The following is a 21,526-nucleotide window of genomic DNA, read 5'->3' as shown; positions in this document are numbered from 1 at the left end:
AGCTTTGAGGCAACCAATGGAATGGGTCTCTAGGTGGTGGTTGCTAATTGGTTTCTGGCAGGCTGGAGTAGCCATCCTCTGAGAGGACCTAGGGATGATTGTATGCGAGAAGGCAATCCTGTTGGTATCCTGGGCCCAAACATGTAGGGCTTTAAAGGCCAAAATCAATACTTTTTTACTTTGCTCAGAAACTAATTTGGCAGCCAGTGAAGTGACTTTAGTATAGGTGTAATATAATCTTGGATGTTCCTGTGATCAATCTGGCTGTTGTGTTTTGAACTAACTGAAGTTTCTGGACTTGGTTCAGAGATAACCCAATGTAAAGTGCACTGCAGAAGTCCAACCTTGACATTAGGTCCTCCAAATCTGGGAAGGGGTGCAGCTGGCAGTTCAGCCGAAGCTGGTAGTAAGCACTCCTTACCATCGCAGCTACCTGGGCTGACATTTGGAGAAATGGATCTAGGAGCATTCCCAAGCCTACACAGTTTTTCAGGGGGAGTGTACTCCTATCCATTCATGATTTGGGCCTGGCTCTGTTTTAATTTTAATATTTTAATATCTTAATATTTTAATGATGTGGACAAGCTGCTGGAGCAAGAGAGGAAGACAGCTTGCATTCTTGATCTTTCTCTTTCTTGGCTGTTTATCCAGAAAGTAGATGCAATGAGATTTCAGATGCAACAAATATATTTGTAATTTGTTCTTTACCTAATGTCAATTTGTTTTGTAATGTGATTGATGTTGTTGTTGGCATCTAATGGTTGCCATTTGTAAGTAGCCCTGAGTCCCCCCCTTGGGGGTTGAGAAGGATGGGATAGAAATGTTTGGAATAAATAAATAAATAGTGACAGTTATGAACTGATTGTAACATGATTAAAAAGGCTCCTGGATTATGATTTTGGATCTTGTGTTGTTTTTAATAGTCTATTTTAATGTACTGATATGTTATGATTATTATTAATTTTTTACTCAATTTAATGTATAGTGTATATTGTATTTGTATGTTTATGTTTGTTGTGTCGTTGAATTATTGTCAATCTAGAAGCCTCTCTGGGTCCCCTTCAAGAGGGGTAAAAATACAGTAAGTAAATAAATAATCCAAGACTGGTGACACACTTCCACCCCCAGATTAGGATCTTTAATGGCAAGCATGTCTGGATTCAGTTTCAATTTATTTTTCATCACCAAGCCCATTACCTCCTTCAGACATTTGTTCTGAGGAGACACACTATTCTTGGTTAGAATTGGTTTGAAAGGCATGGAGAAATGTATTTGGATGCCATCAGCATACTGATTGCACCCTGCCCCATGCCTATGGATGATCTCTCCCAGTAGTTTCATGTAAATGTTAAAAAACATTGGGGATAGAATGGCACCTTGGGGGATACCTTTTTTTGAGAAGCATCTACCCTCAAGTACCACCATCTGGAACCTGCGTACTACCAGAATTACTGCAGCACAGGGCCTCCAATTCCCCCCCCCCCCAAGTGTTCCAGAAGGATACCATGGTCAATGGTATCACAAGCCACTGAGAGATCTTGTCCACATTAACAGTACTCACAAATTGAAACTGATTCAGTGTAATCCCACTCACAGAATTGATGGACACCTTGTTGTTGACTTCTGCTCCAATGATATCATCTAAGTCAGCTCTGTGTGACAGACTATTTGTGAAATGGCTATTAAAGGTAACACAGCGAGCTACTGAAGGTTCTAGCAATGGGTTCAGAGGGGAGGGCACCTAGGTTAAGTGCCTCATCACTCTGAACAGTTCACCTGGTTGTGAATCTGCAGACGCAAGCCTTCTTTACTGCCCATATTGCCATTTTATAGGAGTGACAATGTCTTCTATATCATGTCCTGTTGCATAAAAATTGAGTTTTCTGCCATCTGTGCACTAGTCGTCATATTATGCACCATCCAACTGGTACTCCAGAGACTTTAAATATCTCCAGAGAGAAAAATACAATCCTCTTTAATATTTACAAAAGATTCTACTGGAGAAATTAGATACATGTATGTAGGCTGGATATGTCTGCATTGAATAATGAAAACTTTCTGGTGATATTTATAGCTTAGTTTGTAGGATCTTACTCTTTTACTGGATTCATTTCTCAAGAAGGGCTTTGGAGTAGAGTCTTCCAAATTACAGTTTATTTCAGAATTGGAAAAGAATACATTGTACTTCTCTAGCTGGAAAATTATTAAAATTAAAATTTTAAAACTTGAAAATGAATAATCTCTTCAGTATCCATGCAAAGAATTATTTTATGTGTTTTGGCAGCTGGCCATCTATTTGATTTGGTGTTTTAAACTTTAACAGCCATCAATAAAGAAGGTTTTCTGATTAATTAAAGCTGCAGTCCTAAACACATTTACCTTAAAATAAATCCCTTTACCCCCAAGCAGGTATGCATATGTTTGTTCTTTCAGTCAGTCTGGTGGTTCATTTTCTTTATTCAGGAAACAATTTACTATATAGGGAAGAGTTCAGCTGAGACATTTTTACACCTAGTCATTTTGCAGTTAGCGAGGGGGGGAAAAAGAACACCCAAAAGCAGGTTTCAGAGTGTTTACAATGTCTGGCTACCTGCCAGTTTGTAAAGACAAGAGCTCTTGCGAGTTTTACAACAAACATTTCACAATTCCTCCATCTCATGTCAGGAAGAGGGGCGTGTTCTTTTGCACCAAAGGGTGTTCTGTTTCTGTCTGTGACTATTTAAATATACATTACGGAGACTAGATTTATCATTTCTGTTTCTAAAGATAGAACTAGTATGAGCTCTAAAAAAGGAGGAGAAGTGGGGTTAGTGGGGTATTGAAAAATGAGGCAAAAAAGTGCAGAAGCAGCTTGCTGAACTCTTTTCATGGATAGCAGAATTTGAAACTCTTCACACAATTATTTGTTTGGTAATATCTATTCATTCACTATTTCAGAGACCACAAGCAAAGTTTATGTGGGACAACAAATTTGTAATACACATGCATGACATAATCCTATCTCCAATTAGACATAGTTTCATAAATCATGAATAAGTTTTTATTTTGCTTCTGAACTTACGTAAGTTACGTTAAGTCCACACTGCCATATATCCCAGTTCAAAGCAGATAATGTGGGATTTTATACAGCTGTGTGGAAGGGGCCCAAGGGAGCATACAGAAGCAAAAACTGGACACATTGTTCTGGGTGAGATCTCAAGAAAGCAGAATAGAGTCTATATGACATCCTGGCAGGCATGTAGCCGGGGGGGGGGGGGGGCTTGAGGGGCTTCAGCCCCCCTGAAATTCTCATGGTGGTTCGCGAAAAGGCCTTACTGGTGCATTATTTAAACTGTTATGTTTATTCATATCATGATCTGATCAATATATCCCATATATACTCAATATATCCCATATGCATGGGGGTATTGGGGTAATGATACAAAAAGTTTGCTAGGCTAGACCCTCTTTCACTCAGACTCAGCCCCCCCAAAACTCAGCCCCCCCGAACCCCCCTGAAAAAAATTCAGCCCCCCCCCCCCCCGAAACGAAATCCTGGCTACGGGCCTGCATCCTGGTCATGTCTCTCCAGGATGGAGAACAAATAATGAGTGTTCCCTGGATTTATTTGGTCAACCAATTTAAAAATTACAATTACAGCACCACTTTCCAGCCTACAGTTGACCAGCTTGTCTGCAAGAATATCATGGTGGACCTGTTGCATGCCACAGTATGTGATTTAGCCCATTTAACCCAGACTTGTTCTATGCCACAGTGTGTGATTTAGACCATACTTTAGCATATATCCAAATTCAGCTGTGATTTAATCTTGGTTCCCAAGTGTGTGGCTGCCCTTACCTTTAAAACATATCATTATGTTTTTCTAACATGACGTTGTGTTGTGCATTCTTCTATTTCTGTCATCTTAGCAGTGTATCCACACCCAGGATGTGGACCCCTCCCTTCCACTTAGTGTTCTTTCCTTTTTAATTTCACCAACACTTTTTCTTCCATTCCCTTCACTTTCTTCTTTCTAACATATTATCAATCACAGATAATTCCCTCTGGTTATCTAAATCTTTTACTTTTTGAGACTATTCCCACCATCAATACCTGCCTCTGGCATCAACCTTTAGAAAGAACACCAAGTTTATGACTCCAAGAAAAGAACATTAATCCTCCCTATTTCTATGCTTAGCTGAGTGATTATTCTAAGGTCTCCATGACCTGATATTTATTAGATTTAAGAATACTCTACAGCATTTGCTTTGATGTGCTTGAACTTTGATCTCTGGTTGTATTTTAGGTTTCTGCAACTCTGTATATGAAGTGTTTTTTACTGCTCCAAAATAAATAGCGACTTAAATACCAGTGATGTTTTCTGATTGGAATGCTTTGCTTCTATATGGGAGATGCGAGTTCATATTCCTGGAGAAGTGTGAAACTCATTGTATGACCTTGGGCAAATCATAGATGAAGTTCTCATTTCCTTAGAGGGAGAAATGTGGTTTCAGATGAGGTTTTACTAGACTATCACTCTGCCACCACCACCCTAAATTTTATAGACTCTTCTAATGATGTCCTCCATTAGTTATACTCCCATGCTTTCATACCATTTCTTCTGTCTTCCAACTGTGGGCAATCAATTAAGAAGTGGGGGATGCAATACCCGGGCAGTGCCTTCTCAAAACACTCCTAGGTTCAGGTAAAAAAAAAATACAAATACTTTCATAGATTTCATGTCAGCACAGCTCCTGCCCCCAAATGTTTCATTTAGAGACTTCCCGAGGGCTTCATGAGTGATCCTTATAAACACACTCCTAGTCAGTGATGAAGAACAGAATATCACCTCTACTGCAGAAATGTTTGTGTGCTATTCTAGATTTTGAGTATGAACTTTTAACCTTTCTAAACTCCCAACATTATCGTGCCGGTTCAACTTCTATATATTCAATTTTTTATTACTTGAATTGCTCCATGGAAGGTTGGCATCTTTACAAAGTGGTTTAGTTAGATTTCCCTCTAAGAGATCTGGTCTCAAATTGATAGTGCAGTATTATTTTACATTTGTACCCAAGACCAAATTACTTTTATATGGCATTACCTGTGAAGTCACATCAGAAGTGACTTGCAGTTTCTCAAGTCACTCATGACACAGCTGTGAAGGTTAACATAGATTGATGTTCTGTGCTTTTTGTCCTTTCAAACTAGGTATTAGCAAGGATATGGGCTTTTTGCAAATGCTACTCATGTATATTTTAAACAAGTAAGTGCCGAAGAAGTCTATGTATTCTCCTGATTTATGGTGCATCACAAATCCATGCTATACATCTGTTTTGTTCCCGAGTACAGAACTGAAAGCAAGAATTAGCACTTCCTTTTCTTTGGCTAATTTATTATGTCTTGGCCTCAAGTACCTCATTAAATTTCATGGGAGAAAAATAAGATGGCCATAGTTAGTACTTCAAAAAGGAAAAAAAGACAATCTTAAGTACTGTATATTCTGGCGTATAAGACTACTTTTTAACCCAAGAAAATATTGTCAAAAGTCCAGGGTCATCTTATATGTGGGAGTTGCCTTATACGCGGGAGTAGTCTGATACACGGGAGTTGTCTTATACGCTGGAGTAGCCTTATGCATGGGAATTGTCTTATAGAGCGGGTGCTGAAACTTCCAATCCTGATTGGAGAATCTGTGGTTGCTATATATTGTGGGGTGAGCTCAAAAATGGCAGTGGCCGTGTCCCTGCCGTATGCAGCGACTGTATGAAAGCATTAAGGGCGACTCTGTACAAGTACGGTAGAAGAACATCCATTCATCAGGATTCATGGACTTCATGCGGTCCCGAAGGGGTGCCTCACCGGGAAAGGTGGAGCAAGCTGCAGGCATCTGGGGTATGGAAAAAAGAGATAGAATGGCTCTGGGTCCAGAAAAACACACCTCTTTTACCTGTCTGGCCTTCCCTTATATCCTATTACCATACCTCCTCCTCTGCCTCTAAGATCTCGCTCCTGAAGACTGCAGTGAAGTGGTGCAGGTGTGCATGTGCGAGATCTGAGAGGCAGAGAAGGAGGTACAGTAATAGGAAAATTACCATATTGAAATCAAATCTGATGCTTTTAAAATTTTATTTGGTGTGCATTGGAAGAGGGGTAGGCTTATACAGCGAATATATCCCAAACTATATTTTAACTGGAAAAATTGGAGGTCGTCTTATATGCCCAGTTGTCTTATATGCCAGAATATATGGTACATAAAGGAAAGTGACATTAAATAGTAGAATAAATAGCAGCTTGTACAAATCCACCATCTGTTCTGTGGTACCTGAAAACAGCAAAATACATTTCTATAAATATTTGGCATTTTGCAAACAATTTGAATACCACAACATCAGGATTTTTTCACCCAAATTATCAATGTTTACATTGATAAGTTGAACATGATGGTTGAGAAACAGCCTTGGCCTTAATTCGGTTTAATGCCTAATTGCTGCTCATTGACCTTTATTTATTTGAACAAACTCTTTAGTTAAGTCCATAAAGCCTCTTGCACCCCAGAGTTCACCAAACCCTCCAGAGCTGACCTTGCATGTCAACAAAAATATTTGAAGTCTTTTCTTCAAACGGTAAAGACCAGTGGACACCAGTAGCTCTGAAGAATGTGTTGATGTTAGGTTATGGAGGAGCATAAGACAGATCATACAAATGCAACCTAAAGTGCATGAACATGTAAAGAGGATTTCTTTAAGTTCAGGAGGAGTTACCCATATTCCCTAGTGAAACTTTGAACCATGCATGAAGCAGATAATTTAGCCTACAAGTGGCAATACCAGTTTATTTTGAAAACATATGCAATCACCCCCGCCCCCAAAGTAAGGCCTAAGATATCCCTACACTTAAAAAAGTTTGTTCTGTTCTGAACTCTATTGTACAATCATGGACATCTGGTGATTGCTAGCAGGATGGGAACAATTTGGATTTAATCCTAAGCATTAGAACAGGCCTAGTCTTCTCCCAGGCTTGTGCATTCCTTCTTTCCCTCTTGCATCATGATCAGGTTTTTTTACCACAATTTCCTGTGCCATTTCAACCAAAAAAGGTGGCTTATTTTAATCAACCAGGGCTAAATTCAAATACTAAAAAGACGCAACGCTAAACTTTGTTTTTGTTCACCTTCATGTCATTCCTGATTTATGGGCTGGGTCTACACTGCCACATAATGCAGTTTGAATGGTTAGTGTAAACCTATATAATGCAGTTCAGTGCAGTTAAAATGCATTATACATCCAGCCATATCAACTCCAAGGTCAACCTATCATGGTAGTTGCTGGCAGGATTTATTCAAAGAGTGTTTGCCTATGCCTTACTCTAAACTTGTTGCTTCCAAAATAAATTTTTCATCTAAATTAAAAGGCTAAAATGATTTCCATAAGACTAAAACATGGCTTAGTGTTGCATCCAAGACAGCTAGTGGGTCAGATTTACAAAAGGCACTAAAGGTATTTGACTTTGTTTTCTCTTGTATGTATTTTTTTAAAAAATTATTGAGTGCTAATTGCATTAGTTGTTTTAGTTATGATTATGAAATAATTGGCCAATAAAGCATCTAGCTCAGGCATGGGCAAACTTTCTAACTTGGGGGCCACATGGTGGACCAGAATGGAGTGGGCAGGCCAGGAGGGAGGGGGTTCTCCCTAAATCTCCTCCCTGCCCATTCCTCCCCTTCCTCTTCTCTTTTGGAGGCAGAAAGTGAATGAAAGATGGGAAAGGTTTGGATCCCAAAGTGGTTATCCTTGGTCAGGGTGAGATGGTAGACAGAAAAGAAAATATATATCCATTATACCCAATATTGCCTACTCCTGATAATAGAATCCGAGAATCCTAGAGCTGCAAGAAACCTCCAAGGGCCATCCAGCCCAGCCCTCTGCCATGCAGGGAGGTACAATCAAAGCACTCCCAATAGGAGACTCCACCACACTCCAAGGCAGCTTATGCCACTCTCCAGGAAGTTCTTCCTAATCTTTTCGTCCATTCTCTTTCCCTGCCATTTGAACCCATTGCTCCCTTGTGCCCTGGTCTCTAGAGCAACAGAAAACCAGTTTTTCCCCGCCTCTTCCACAAATCTTAAAACATGGTTCTCATGTTCCCTCTCTACCTTCTCTTCTCCAAGCTAAACAACCCCAGGAGGAAAGGAGGAAGGAAAAAGAGAAGGGAGGGAGGGAGGAATAGTAGAGAGAAGGAAAGAAAAGGAAAGGAAAGGAAAGGAAAGGAAAGGAAAGGAAAGGGAGAAGGAGGGAAGGAGGGAAGGAAGAGGGAAGGAAGGAAAAACAAAAGGGTGGAAGGGAAGGATGGAAGGAGAAAGAGGGAGGTAAGGAAGGAAAAGAAGGAGGGATGGAAGGAGGAAGGAAAGAGAGAAGGATAGGATTATGAGGACGGCCTGAGAAAAGAGCCCAAGGGGCCGCATCTGGGTTTGCCCATACCTGTTCTAGCTTTAAAATAGATCTCTCTCTTATGCTTGAACATCTTTTCATTATAACACCCAAATGCCTTTATTTTGATCATCTTTATACTATATTATGACCACATCTTTGCCATTTTGGTCATGCCCACAAATTGTTTCTGGTTTCTTGATCCTACTTATCCTGCCAGTCAGCCCAGCCTGACCAAGCTTGCTTACATGGCTATATATACCTTCTGTGCAATTATAGCAAAGTATCAAATAACTGTTTTTACTTTTGGTTGGTCTTTGAAAATTAAAGTTGGCTACAGAATGAAACAATAGTTTGCTTCCACCCCATAATCACTTCATTTGGTTAGAAGAGGAGACTCAAGTTACCAATTCATGTTGCCATCCTGTTCACCGTCTCTTGCTTGAGATCAACTTGCATTGACATCTTGTCAATACACGTTTATCTGTGTCAGCTTGACAAACAGTGCTGAGTTCATTGGTAGCATGGGATAAACACAAGCAACATTTGTAGACTCTCTTTGACCAGGTTTATCTCCTCTGAATGGTTTTAGACAAGGAACAGGCATACTCAAATCTGATGAATCTAACTTTTCTCAGTTTTAAAGAAACTTTTCCCAGCCTAGAACTGAAAGAATCTTTTGTATGTTCCAACATAGGAATTGTAAGATGATGCTTGATATTTTATTCATTTATTTTTCTATGAGATGAAGACTTGTCTTGAGGTAAACACAGCACTGGGATTTTTCTCATCTGTCATCTGCTGAATTTTTTATAAGCCAGTTATGTGTTGAACTGTCAAGCTTACCGTTGCTCTTTGCATGCTTAAACAGGCTTATGTTTACAGTCCAAGTGGAAGGCTGTTGTAAGGGGACACTGAATAATTGCGTAAATTAGTGGTCTCTAGGGCATTGAACTCCAAATTACTATTTACAAGTAAAATATGTAATCAAGGGAATGGAGTGAGTCTCTTGAAGCGCAGACTAGAATAAAACTCTTCTTTCATTGCTAACATGTATCTCTCATTGAATATGAGTAGATTCTCTTGCAGACTTGTGTATTAATATATGTCAAATTGGAGGTGGAAGAGTCACATGGAGTTGATAGCCCCTCTCCTTGAATCTTTACATAAATACATAGTCACATGAAAGCTACCCAGATGAGAATAACTTGTTTCCATTCATTTTTTTAACGTGGGAAAACTTCTTAAGCAGATATGACTTAAACCAAACCTATATTGCAGCCATGTATATGTGTAATCAATGGCAAGTATATCTAATTTACCAGACATATAAACAAGTATAAATGTATGCATTCATCACATATGTATAATGTATTTATCGTACATGGAGATTTGGGGCTTCTGCTTGGAAACGGTGCTAGAAAAAAGCCACCTTATTAGACCTTGAATCCTTTGGCTGTTCTGATTGGGAGATGCTGGGCATTGGAGTTCTAAAAGTAACTTTCCTAAATACTTTCTGGAAGTTATATTGGGTTTTCACAAATTTCCTGAATATGGGAGTTTGTGGAAAAATAAAGCTTCAGTTATAATCTACAGAGCCCTAAACAGTTCGGGTCCTGCCTATCTTCGTGATCACATCTTCCCCTATGAACCTGCACGAGCTCTAAGATCTTTTGGGGAGGCCTCCTCTTGCTCCCATTTCCATCACAAGCATGTTTCGTGGGGACAAGGGAAAGGGCCTTCTCGGTGGTGGCTGCCTGGCTCTGGAACTCTTTCCCCAGGGAGATTAGACTAGTGCCCACACTGTTGACTTTTTGTAAAGACCTAAAAAATGGGATGTTCTACTGTGCCTTTGATTAAACAGTTCACTAGATAATTTTGCCCCCCCCCCCAAGCCATAACTCAATATCTTGTCCTTGCACTTTACCACTGTTCCCTACCCTATAGATATAGTGTTCAAATTGACATTGCCCTTGACTTATCATCAGGCTCCTGCACTTTATCTGTCAGCCCTGTCCTTACAACTGTATTGCACCAGCCACTGCCCACCCGAGTTTAGGATTTGATTACTATATCAGGCTATTGGTTGTTTTTTTTAGTTGTTTTATGATATTGTTTTATAAATGTTACTGTGTTATATTTTAAACTTATGTTTGACCCGGCATGTCCCCATGTAAGCCTCCCCAAGTCCCTTCGGGGAGATGGTGGCGGGATACAAAAATAAAGTTATTATTCTTATTCTTATTCTTACTCTTGGCGCTTATATGTTTAATCAAATATGGGTTCTGTTTTTAAAAAATATTTGAACCAAATAATACATTTCATTGTAAACCTGAATTCTTTGTGGGTAGGTATAAAAAAGGCCCTCTGCCTTTATATTTCACACTTGGCATATGTCTATAAACATGTATTGGAAAATGAATGTATAACATATATTATACTATACTATACTATAATTCTCCTACCGGCATTGCTATTTTTTTAATATGCATGACCCTTCATGAAAAGCAGTTAAATAGCACTCCTAGAATTTATGATGGATTGCTTTTAGGATTACGACTGAATTGTATTTAGTGTTTTTATATTATTTTTATACTGTTTTCATTATATTATGTATATTTACGCTTTTCTTATTGTGGGCACTATGCTGTGCCGGTTGTTAGCCGCCCTGAGTCCCTCTGTGGAGGTGAAATAGGATGGGATATAAATGCCCTAAATAAATAAAAAATATGCAATTGCTAGAACAGTTTTCCTTCTAGTAGTTCAAGACATGGACTTTTGTAACAAGGATTACTTACGTAAGCAAGTTTCTTTAAGGTCCCATTTTTAGATGGAGATCTTTTTTGTTTTAAGAGCCATGATGCAAGGAGACATTGAACTGATAATGTTTGTCACTAAAAGCAACATCTAAAATGCCATGAAACTATTAAGGACCTATGTTTCTTGTCAGCGTAAGAGTTGTAGGACTATATTCTGTGAATTGTTAATGGCATTTTGTTGCTCATATCTTGCTGTTTTTAAAATGATCCTCCCACATTTGTGTGCAAACTTTCAGAGTCAAGATTATTGAGCTCTTTAAGGCACAAGGCTTATAGGTTATCATGAGAAAGCTTGCTTGCTTGAACTTCTTCTCTTAATTCCAAAAAGTAGAATTAGCAAAGGGAAAAATAGAAGGCAGAATGGTTTGAACGTTGGACTATGACTGGAGACGAAGATTTGATTCTATGCTCTGGCAGGGAAACTCAGTGATTGATTTCTAGACAGTGGTACTCAACCTGTGGGGCCCCAGATGTTTTGGCCTAGAACTCCCAGAAATACCAGGCAGTTTACCAGCTGAGGACCCCCAAGTTGAGAACCACTGATCTAGGGCAAGTCACATTCTCTCAGCTTCAGAGGAAGACAAAATGAAGCCTCCTATGAACACATCTTGCCAAGAAAACCCTGTGATGGGTTCACCATATGTTGAAATGAACTTGAAGAAGGCATACAACAAAGATGAGAAGTGTGGGTGTGTGGAAATATTGGTATTCTATAACATGTACCTGAAACAACAAAAGAGCCTGAAAGAATATGTCTACAGCAAAAGAGCACTTTCATTTCTGCTGAGTTTTTCACAGGATATTTAAAAATCCACATAAATATTTCACATATAACTCAGATACAATATCTTTTTTAAACACCACAGGCTGGGAACTATGCTATTGTGAAAAATGCAGTTGTGTAATTCTAGCCTTACCTATGTCAGAGAAAGCTGAGAACAGACTTCCTGACTCCTAAATATGCCCTTCTCCATTCATATTTCTTTTTTCCTCTTCAGAACTATTTTCTGAAAATAAGATTGCTACATTATGCATTAACATCCCCAGGTTCCCATGGAACCCTTTCACCATTGTCTTGAGTTTAAAATTATGTGTACTTGGATTGATGCCCTCAAACTACATGATCCCTGGGGCTGTTTATGTGTCAGAGTATAGAATTTGTAAATGTACACCTATTTCCGCTTTCTAAAGTTGTGCCATCTTGTTTCATTCTTCTGGGAATAGGAGACTCCTGTATCCAAAGTGGTAACATGGAAGGCGGAAGGTTTTGAGGACTATGAATTTTCTCAGTATTGCAACAAGTTAATATAACAAGCTGAGACTGATTAAATTACCTTTCTGTGCTATTGAAACCTTACATTCTACATAGGATTTAGCAACTGCCAAGCATCCATCATACAATCCTAGAGTTAGAAGAAATCACAAGGCTCATCCAGTCCAACCTCATTCCTCAATGCAGGAATACACAATCTGACACCACCGCCGGTTCTGTTAAAAAACCTGCAGAGAAGGAGACTCCACTGCACTTTAAGGCACCATATTCCACTGTCTAACTGCTCTTGCCATTGGGATTTTTTTCCTAATGTTTATGTGGAATCTCTTTTCCTGCAGTTCAGTTCCATCACTCTCTGTCCTAGTCTCTAGATCAGCAGAAAAAAATCTTCTCTTTTCCAGGCTAAATATACACAACTCCCTAAGCCACTCTTCATAGGGATTCACTTCCTAAACCACTCTTCATAGGGCTTCATTTCCAGATCTTTTCACAATTTCACCCTTCTTTGAACATTGTCTGGCTTGTCAAATATCCTTCTGAGTTATGATGCCCAGACTTAGACACAATATTCCACATGAAGTCTGATCAAAGCAAAATAGAGTGATATTATTATTTCCCTTGATCTAGACATGGATAAACTTAGGCCATCCAGGTATTTTGGACTTCAACTCCCACAATTCCTAGGCTGTTGGGAATTATGGGAGTTGACGTCCAAAATACCTGGAGGGCCAGAGTTTATCTATGCCTGAACTAGACATTATACTTCCAATTATGCAGCCTAGAATCACATGGCTTTTCTTGCTCCTGCATCACACTGTTGATTCACATTCAGCTTGTTGCATACAGCTGAATGTATGCCATCTACATTAACCAGTTAATGCAGTATGAAACTAGATTCAAACTATACTGCCCAGAGAACAAACTCACACAAAAACATGCAAAGAAAGCCCTTAATATGCACCAGTGCTCTGTAGTTTGTCAAATCACTATCCAGGCCTCAAATAAGTTCCAGGATTTCCCATATAATCATCTGCACAGATGATGGCGCAATGTTCAGGCAGGACTGAAGACTGACAGGTTGGAGGTTCGAATCCGGGGAGAGTGCAGATGAGCTCCTTCTGTCAGCTCCAGCTTGAGAGAAGCCTCCTATAAGGATGGCAAAACATCAAAAACATCTGGTGTCTCCTGGGCAACGTCCTTACAGATGGCCAATTCTCTCACACCAGAAGCAACTTGCAGTTTCTCAAGTCACTCCTGATATGAAAAAAATGTACAGAAAAACCACTTTATTTAATCCCAGTTTGAAATGTCATTAAATGGCCAGTATAGAAGTATCTCAAGACTCTAAATTTATGTCACATATACTGTTTTCAAGCCAGGTGTTTGAGGCTTCCTTGTCTCTTAGATGGTGAATGGTTTAGTATGAACTGTAGAAAAGCTGCTCTTCACGTGGAAGAACCAGTGTGGTGTGGTGGATTGAGTGTTTGACTAGGACTCCAGTACACTAGGGTTCAAATCCCCGTTCAGCCATTGAAATCCAGTACATGATCTTGGGTAAGTCTCACTGCAATGGTAAACCTCTTCTAAAGAGATCTTGGCAAGAAAACCCATCGAGTTACCATAAGCTGGAGCCAGCCTGAATGTACATAGCAACAAATATACTGAACCTATTTTAGTGGAGTTCAACACTTTGAATACCAGATATTTTTTTCACTTTTAGAGTAATTATCAGAATAGATATACACATATATATTAGGAAAGGCTACAGCAGTTTGCTTTTTCCTGAACCTACTAGGAAGGACATGATTCAGCACTCTTTTCCTTTCTCCCCTCTCCCCCCTGCTGAACACAAAGAGAGAAAGTGGGAGGAAAAGGAGGAGGAAGAAACTGGGACATTGTAAAATTAGCTGGAAAAGTGGGGTGACAGAAAATTAATTGGGACTGTCCTGGGCAGATTGAGATCGTTAGAGACCATGTCCCCATTTATACTGCCATATAACACATTTTGAAGCAGCATTATTGTTCAGTGTAGGCTCCTATAATGCAGTTCTATGCCATTAAACTGGGTTTTCCAAGGCAACTCTATGGTAACTTCCAGAAGCAATTCATTTCAATAGATTTGACTATTATTCAGTTTCCTGTTTCTGCAGTAAGTTCAGGTACATATCTCCCATGAATAAGAATATTGCGCTCTTCAGTCGGCCTTGCATATCTGTTGGTTTTACATTCTCAATTTTGATTAACCAGAAGCTTGTATTTGCTTCTTAAGTAGCTCAACCTCCTCCCTGTACAGCTCCCCCCCCCCCGTGTTGTCGAGAGTACCATTCATACTGGGGCATGTGCAGCAGCCCCAGCCTCAGGAAGTGAGGATTCCCCACTGGTCCACCTCTTGAAGCTGGGGCTAACTTGTGAATGTGTGCATAGTCCCAGTCTTTGGGAGAGGAGCAGCAAATGTAGGACTTGGCAGTCAAGTGTACATTCTTTGTTCATGTCACAACCGGGGGGGGGGGGGGGGGGGCTGCAATTTTTTCCACTTTTGTAGGGTTCCTGCACCTCTAACCCTAATTAAAATGAGGGTTTTCTGTACATTAGATTACAGTAGACAGCATATTAGACCTTGGATCAAAGAAGTCTGGGTTACTATTTCCATTCGGCCATAGAACATAATTTAAATTCTTTTCTCCCAATCCCATGATATTTATTCCTTCCAGTGTGGTTCAGTGGTTGAATGCTGGACTAAGTACTTCAGCCCACTGTGCCTCTCCAAGCATTTCTATACACTTAAAAAGAAGAGCCCTGCGGAGGCCATCAAATGATGCAAGACCATTCCATGGGTTCCCCATTAGAGCCTGTTTCTTAAGTATGTAGAAACGCAAGGATTTTAAAGATGCTTGGGAATAGACTCCAGATGGTTCCCTATGCATAGAGATGGTTTGAAATGGTGGAATTAAGGTATGATGGGAATTGTTTTCCTTTCCCGTGTTCTTTCTCTTTTGTGACATTTTCCTGTGGGTGGTCCTTAAATGCACCTCAAAATTTTGTTTTTTACAATGGGCAATTGCAATGGCGAAGTAAGGGCCCTTTGCTGTATAGCAGTGGTTCCCTACTTTTTTTTTTTTACCAGGGACCACCTTGACCAGGGACCACTTTGACGAGGAACTACTTTGACCAGGGACCACTCTCCAGCATTAGTACCAAAAGGGTTATGAATCAGTTTTTAACTTTAGATTCAGTTTGGGGTGCTGATTCGGAAAATGTTTATTGGATAGACCACACCAGCGCTTGTTTCTGATACAGAACATATGCCATGTGCAGTGACAGGGAAAGAGTGGCAGGCGGTACAAAAGGAATGGAAATAAAATAATTTTGATAAAATTAATAAATAAAGAGAAAGGAGGCTCGCAGACCAGATTTTCTTCCTCTCAGTCCACTGGTGGTTTGTGGCCCACAGGTTAAGAACCACTGCTGTATTGAAATTGAGAAGTTGTCTTTTGTATAAAAAAAAGTAGGATGGCAAAAAACCCCAATATGATTTCTGCAGAAACAGAAGGAAAACACGTGTGATGGGGGTAAGCAAGTTCTCCAGATCCTTTGATGATGAAGTGACACAAAACACCACACTAAGAAGACAATTTCCCCTGATCCACCCCACCCTATGGCACAAAGTCCTAAGACTCAAGGAGGCAATGTTTGGATACCAACTCAGCCATGGCAATCCACTGAGTGATTTTGAGCAACTCCAGTCTCTCACTCTTAGAGGAAGACAGTGATTAATTTCCTCTGAATAAACTTTACCAGTAAAGCCCTTTGATAGTGTTGCCATAAATTAGAATGACATACAATATGAATGATGAAACTTTATTTCAAGACACTGTTATCTTAATGCCCAGATATAAGTGGTGCCAACTTTTGGCTTCTAAAATCTGGCTGGGGCAAGGAGCAGAATTACACAGGAAATGGAAGGGAAACTTAGCAAGATGTTGCATACAGTAGAAAGCCATCTTGGGTTTGTTCTGAAGTTTATCATCTCTTCAGTTCTGGAATCCTGACTACCTGCTGGGAAGGAAGTTTTATCGCTTGGATTTCTTGGCAACCACAGCAGATCATTGCCTTTTAGTGGAAGCCTTCCATTTATGAAACAGGTAGATTAGCAACGCATCCAGCAGTGCTGTTGTCGAGGTGAAAAGTTTAAGGGCTTGAAAAGCCCTATGCATTCAAAAGTATTATGAACCTTAGTTATTCATTTGCAAAAACATAATCCAGTGTCTGAACATAATGTGCACTGTCTTCCTTCAAGTATTGCTTCTTGTGCTAAAATAATAGTTCATGTCCCCTAAACATCTCCCAAAAAGGAAAATGAAGCTGAAGCCTTCTGTGCTTTTTCTCCATTGAGCACAGTTGGGGATTCACTTCTAAATCAACCTGCATCACATTTCACTATGTGTGTGTGTGTATGAGTGTGTGTGTTTACTTAAAACTCAGCAGTCTGCATTGACCGAAGTGTGTTGGCAGAGAATTCAATCCAGCCAGCGCAGCCAACCAAAGCTTGGGAACCTGTAGGGTGCAAATATGCTACATTTACAAGGGGAAGTTGTGATTCGTCAAAGATTGCAAGCAACCCTCAGGTCTGGTTTCCCCCTTTCTTGGTGCACTGTACTTTTTTTGCAGTGTGATTTTTCTAGTTATCCATGTTAAGTCCTGTTAAATCCAGCTTTGCAGCTCAAATTACATCCACCCTTTTTCAGTAATGGTATGATCTGCAATTGAAGGAAAACCAGTGTGCTGACCAGTGACAGACTACCAGATTCAGCAGGGGTGAAAGGGGGGGAGGGATTGATCCCAGTGCAACAGACCTTGAAGTGCCAACTTAACATTTTCACTTTATTTGAACAGGGGCATATTGAGGTGGAAAGTGAGACGGTCTTCAGATTAGCCGCTTTGATTTTACAGGTAAGATTTCTCCCAAATCACAGTGTGTTTTCTTGTAATTTGCAAAATGTTTTCTAAAATGCCCATTGTTTACAAACCTTTCTGGTGCTTCAGTAGTTGTTTGCATCTATTTGCTGTTATAAATATATCCATTTTACAAATATATGCTATGAATGCATGGTTCAAATGTTGCAAATCTGCTACTCTACAAAGTCCAGGTAAAGATGTATGCACGTGAGTAAGAGGAGTGTGATGTCAAATGCATTTCGGGTAGGGCCAGGAGTTGGATAGAGTTTGAATTAATGTTATTGTTGCCTCATGTTTCTAAATTAATTATATGTTTTTCCCATTATGCAAATAATATCTAATACTGGAAGAAATGGAGAGTGAGATGCTGTTGAACTGTGGAAGCTTCAAACTTCTTCAGTTCCCAAAAATGCATTGCAATTTGATTTTCAAAACACTATTTTTAAATCCTTGGCACTGAGAATCAATTCCACTTTTTTTAAAAAAAATCATTGTTGGTTTCTCAAATTGCAGCCCTTGCCACTGTTTGCATTTTGCCACATTTTTACATTTCCTTAACAAGAGACTTTGATCTTCATTGACTAAATTCATCAACAGACTGATAATGGGCTTTGACATTTTGAACTTTTGTATTGTTTTGATTCAAGCCAGACTTAGGTAGGGCTGGCCTTTCTTTGGCTTCTGGCATGCTATAACTGAGAATACCAAGGATGGGCTACCTGGTTCTTTTCCAAGAACAAAGTATTTTAATAGCTTGGTAAAACTAATGAAATCCTTTTAACATACATGCACAACCAGAGCTTTGTGAGTAATGTGGGTTGGGTTGTTCTTAACAATCCTGTTACTGATGGAAGATTTAAACTTAAAGAAATAGTATTTTAATGTCATGAATTTCTCCCCACTTGTAGGAAGCCAAAGGTGACTACTCCAGGTAATTACTTTTCCTTTCAAAAAATATGTTTACATACAAAGGGATTGTGCTGTCTTCAGTTTGCATTCCACTACTTGAATGGATTGTTTTTCTAACTGAAAACGAGGGCAGGAGACAGTGAAACAAGTGCAGTAACTGGGGCGAAATCTGACCGGCTGGGCCACAGGGATGTGATTGTTTTGTGAATCAAGATGTTCTCTTTCACGGTGCCACAGAGCCGGCTTGCCTACATGAGCAAATCTTTAATAAGGTGGAGCTAGAGTAAACAATTCCCAGCCTTCTTTAGCAGGATTCTCTTGTAGGAAAGTTCCTTCGCTTTGTTTTCCATTTTACAAAGAAAACTCAAGGTGGCTTTTCTTCATTAATGATCCTGTTCATGAACAGCTTTGATTTCTTTCCAGAAAGATAGTTTGTCAGCTTCCTGCTCAGGAGATCAGTGTACAGCATGTCTTTTGTGGCTACCCCGCCAGGGCCTCACCCATTATGCTCTTGACCTCATAGTTGTATAATAGCTTGGGAGAGACTAGTTGGGTCTAGCTCATGCTGACTGATCCATAAATTGGACAGCCTTCACCTCTTGTGACCCATCCTACCTGTAAAACTCAGCCACTTCAGTGCAGTCGCAAACCAGAAGGAAGGAAGGGGAGGAAATAAAACAAAATAAAATGGAAATTGTGCTTGAGTTGGAGTACAAGAGAGACGGAGCTTAATTAATAGTAGCTCACGAAACAAACAAATCTTCAGAAGGTCACCTTTAGCTGTGTTAATATTTTACTCCTTGCCTGCCTTTCCACAAAGGAAAGATGGTGTATTTACTATTGTTCTACAAATACTTTTAGGTGGCGTAGAAGCCTAATGAGCATTTTTTCATGTCAGGAAAAAAATGTGAGAGAATATTGGCAGTGTGCAAGGATCTTGCCCATCCTATGGGAGGATTCTCTCAGGTCCCTGCATGGGAAGCTGGAGCTGACAGATGGGAGCTCACCTTGCTCTCTGGATTTGAACCGCAGTAGTCCTTCCAGCACAAGGGTTTAACCCATTGTGCCACTGGGGGCTCCATGTCTAGTGTGCATGACAGCATTTTGCATGGATTTGTTGTCATATCCATTATTGTTCAGTCCTATCCAGGGACAGGAACTCATAATTAAAACCAATCAATTAACAGAATAGGATTGCCTTGACTACAGGACAGGGCTTCTGTACCTTTAATAGTCAATCGATCCTGGTAAAGGAAGATGGAGCACTGTGTATTTAGCTGTTGAGATATAGCTGAATATTTCTCTACTACTACATGTGCTACAGCTGCCATTAAGTGATTGTTCTTGACAGAGGCAATGGCTGAAAGGTGGATTTGGGAAGGAAAATACCACCTGGTGGGACTTCATACTATGCCTTAATCAGTAAATCTAACCAGTTTAAAGGCTTAATGCATGTAGATATCATCACCCTTAATAGTTGCTTGTTTTTCTTATATGTCTTATATTGATTTATAGCCTTCCCAGTTTAGAATGCAAGGTGGCTTCCAACAGTTAAAATGAACACAGGGTGTAGCTACGCTGTAAAATTAATATAGTTTGACATTACTTTGACTGACATGGTCCAATGATATGGAATCATATAGTATAATATTCTTACAAGGTATTTAGCCTTTTCTGCCAAAGAGTGCTGGTGCCTCACTGGACTGCAACTCTGGGATTTCTTAGCATTGATCCATGACTGTTAAAATAATGTTTAATTACTTCCATTCTGCATTGTAGATGCACACTCAGTGACTGTTCTGGCAGTGCTATAACAGAGCTAAGAGATTTTGCATTTCCCAGCTGGATATTTATTGAAAATCAACTTTTCTGTGCCTTTTTTTAATGAGAAGGTTGCTTCCTTTTTAGCCCAGTAGGGATTTGGAATGACACTAGACCAGGCATGGGCCAGCTTCGGCCCTCCAGATGTTTTGGACTTCAACTCCCAGAAATCCCAGCTATTAGAACTGGAGGCCCAGTGTTTGCCCATGCCTGGACTAGACAGTTGAATGCTACTTTAAATATACTTTTTTAAAGGAAGCTTTTTGCTTACATAGATTTTTACTGGTTCCACTTTTATCTCATATGCTGCCCTGACTTCCAGTTTTGGGGAAATGGTAAAGTATAAATAAACCAATGAGGAAAAGTAACAGTTAATGAGAGGGGCAAGCAACATTTGTAGGGTGCATGACAAAACAACAACAACAATGGGATAAAAGGAGTTAAACGTGTATACAGGAACCTTACTCAATGCCAACTCTGTCTCGCATGTTGACTCTGCCATTCATTTGATATATTTGGGAGTTAGTAGAGATTACCCCATGGATTAGCACACTCTTTACATAATCTGCAGCACCTATGCAGATGGGAGCAAGTGTTGCTGATGCCAAAACATCCTCCACCTAAAAGTGTCATTTTGTAACGGAAAGCAAGTAACAATTATGTGTGATAATTCCTATAAACAGGCAGAAAGCATTAAGTCTTGAAATTAGTAAGATTAACCAATTAATCACAGATTAGAACTCTTAAATGTTAATCTGATCTAATCCACAAAAGGATTTGCAGTGTGTCATGAAAGCCACCAAGCAGAATGCAAATTGGACAAAACAATTAAGTGGGTTTCCGTCTGATGGTGTCGTTTGAGAGAAGCTCTGCTCTTAATTAGATGCCCTTCCAAGTCTGCTATGCATTGAGGTGCTGAGATATAGGTCACCATTATGCTCTGGGTTGCATAGAATTGCTGGGTATCTTAACCCTTTGGGGTGACACTCTGTCCATTCACAAATTCAACTGATTCACATATGCATGCTTACTACAGTTAGTGAATTGCGTATGAATCAGTAATTGCAAGTTGAACATCACTGGGGAAAATGTTATGCCATATCTGTTGATTAGTACAGGTTCACCCTAGAAAATTCCATTAAATGACATTGGGGATTTTTTTTTAAAAAAAGAAATAATTTGGTTTGTGATATTTATATATAATGTGGATTTGTGTCTATATTGATAGTCTTTTTAAATTGCATTGTGTCTTATTGTATTTTTTTGTTTGCAATGACCTATGGCTAATAGCCATAAACATTTTAGCTTGATTACATTGGAGCCATACACTACTAGCACCA

General features: G+C 39.6%; 1 protein-coding gene across 2 annotated transcripts in view; it reads left to right on the top strand.

Moving 5' to 3' along the window:
* Nucleotides 1-21,526, top strand: part of FRMD4B (FERM domain containing 4B) — a 260,670-nt gene that overhangs the window by 140,146 nt on the left and 98,998 nt on the right. For both annotated transcript variants that reach the window (XM_067463466.1, XM_060766383.2), the window contains 2 exons: nucleotides 17,394-17,450; nucleotides 18,365-18,387. In XM_067463466.1, the coding sequence (XP_067319567.1) occupies nucleotides 17,394-17,450; nucleotides 18,365-18,387 (80 nt within the window). The remainder of the gene's footprint in view (nucleotides 1-17,393; nucleotides 17,451-18,364; nucleotides 18,388-21,526) is intronic.

Source organism: Anolis sagrei, chromosome 2 (assembly GCF_037176765.1).
Source record: "Anolis sagrei isolate rAnoSag1 chromosome 2, rAnoSag1.mat, whole genome shotgun sequence".
Taxonomy (NCBI): Eukaryota; Metazoa; Chordata; class Lepidosauria; order Squamata; family Dactyloidae; genus Anolis; species Anolis sagrei.
This window is presented reverse-complemented; position numbering and strand designations above follow the sequence as displayed.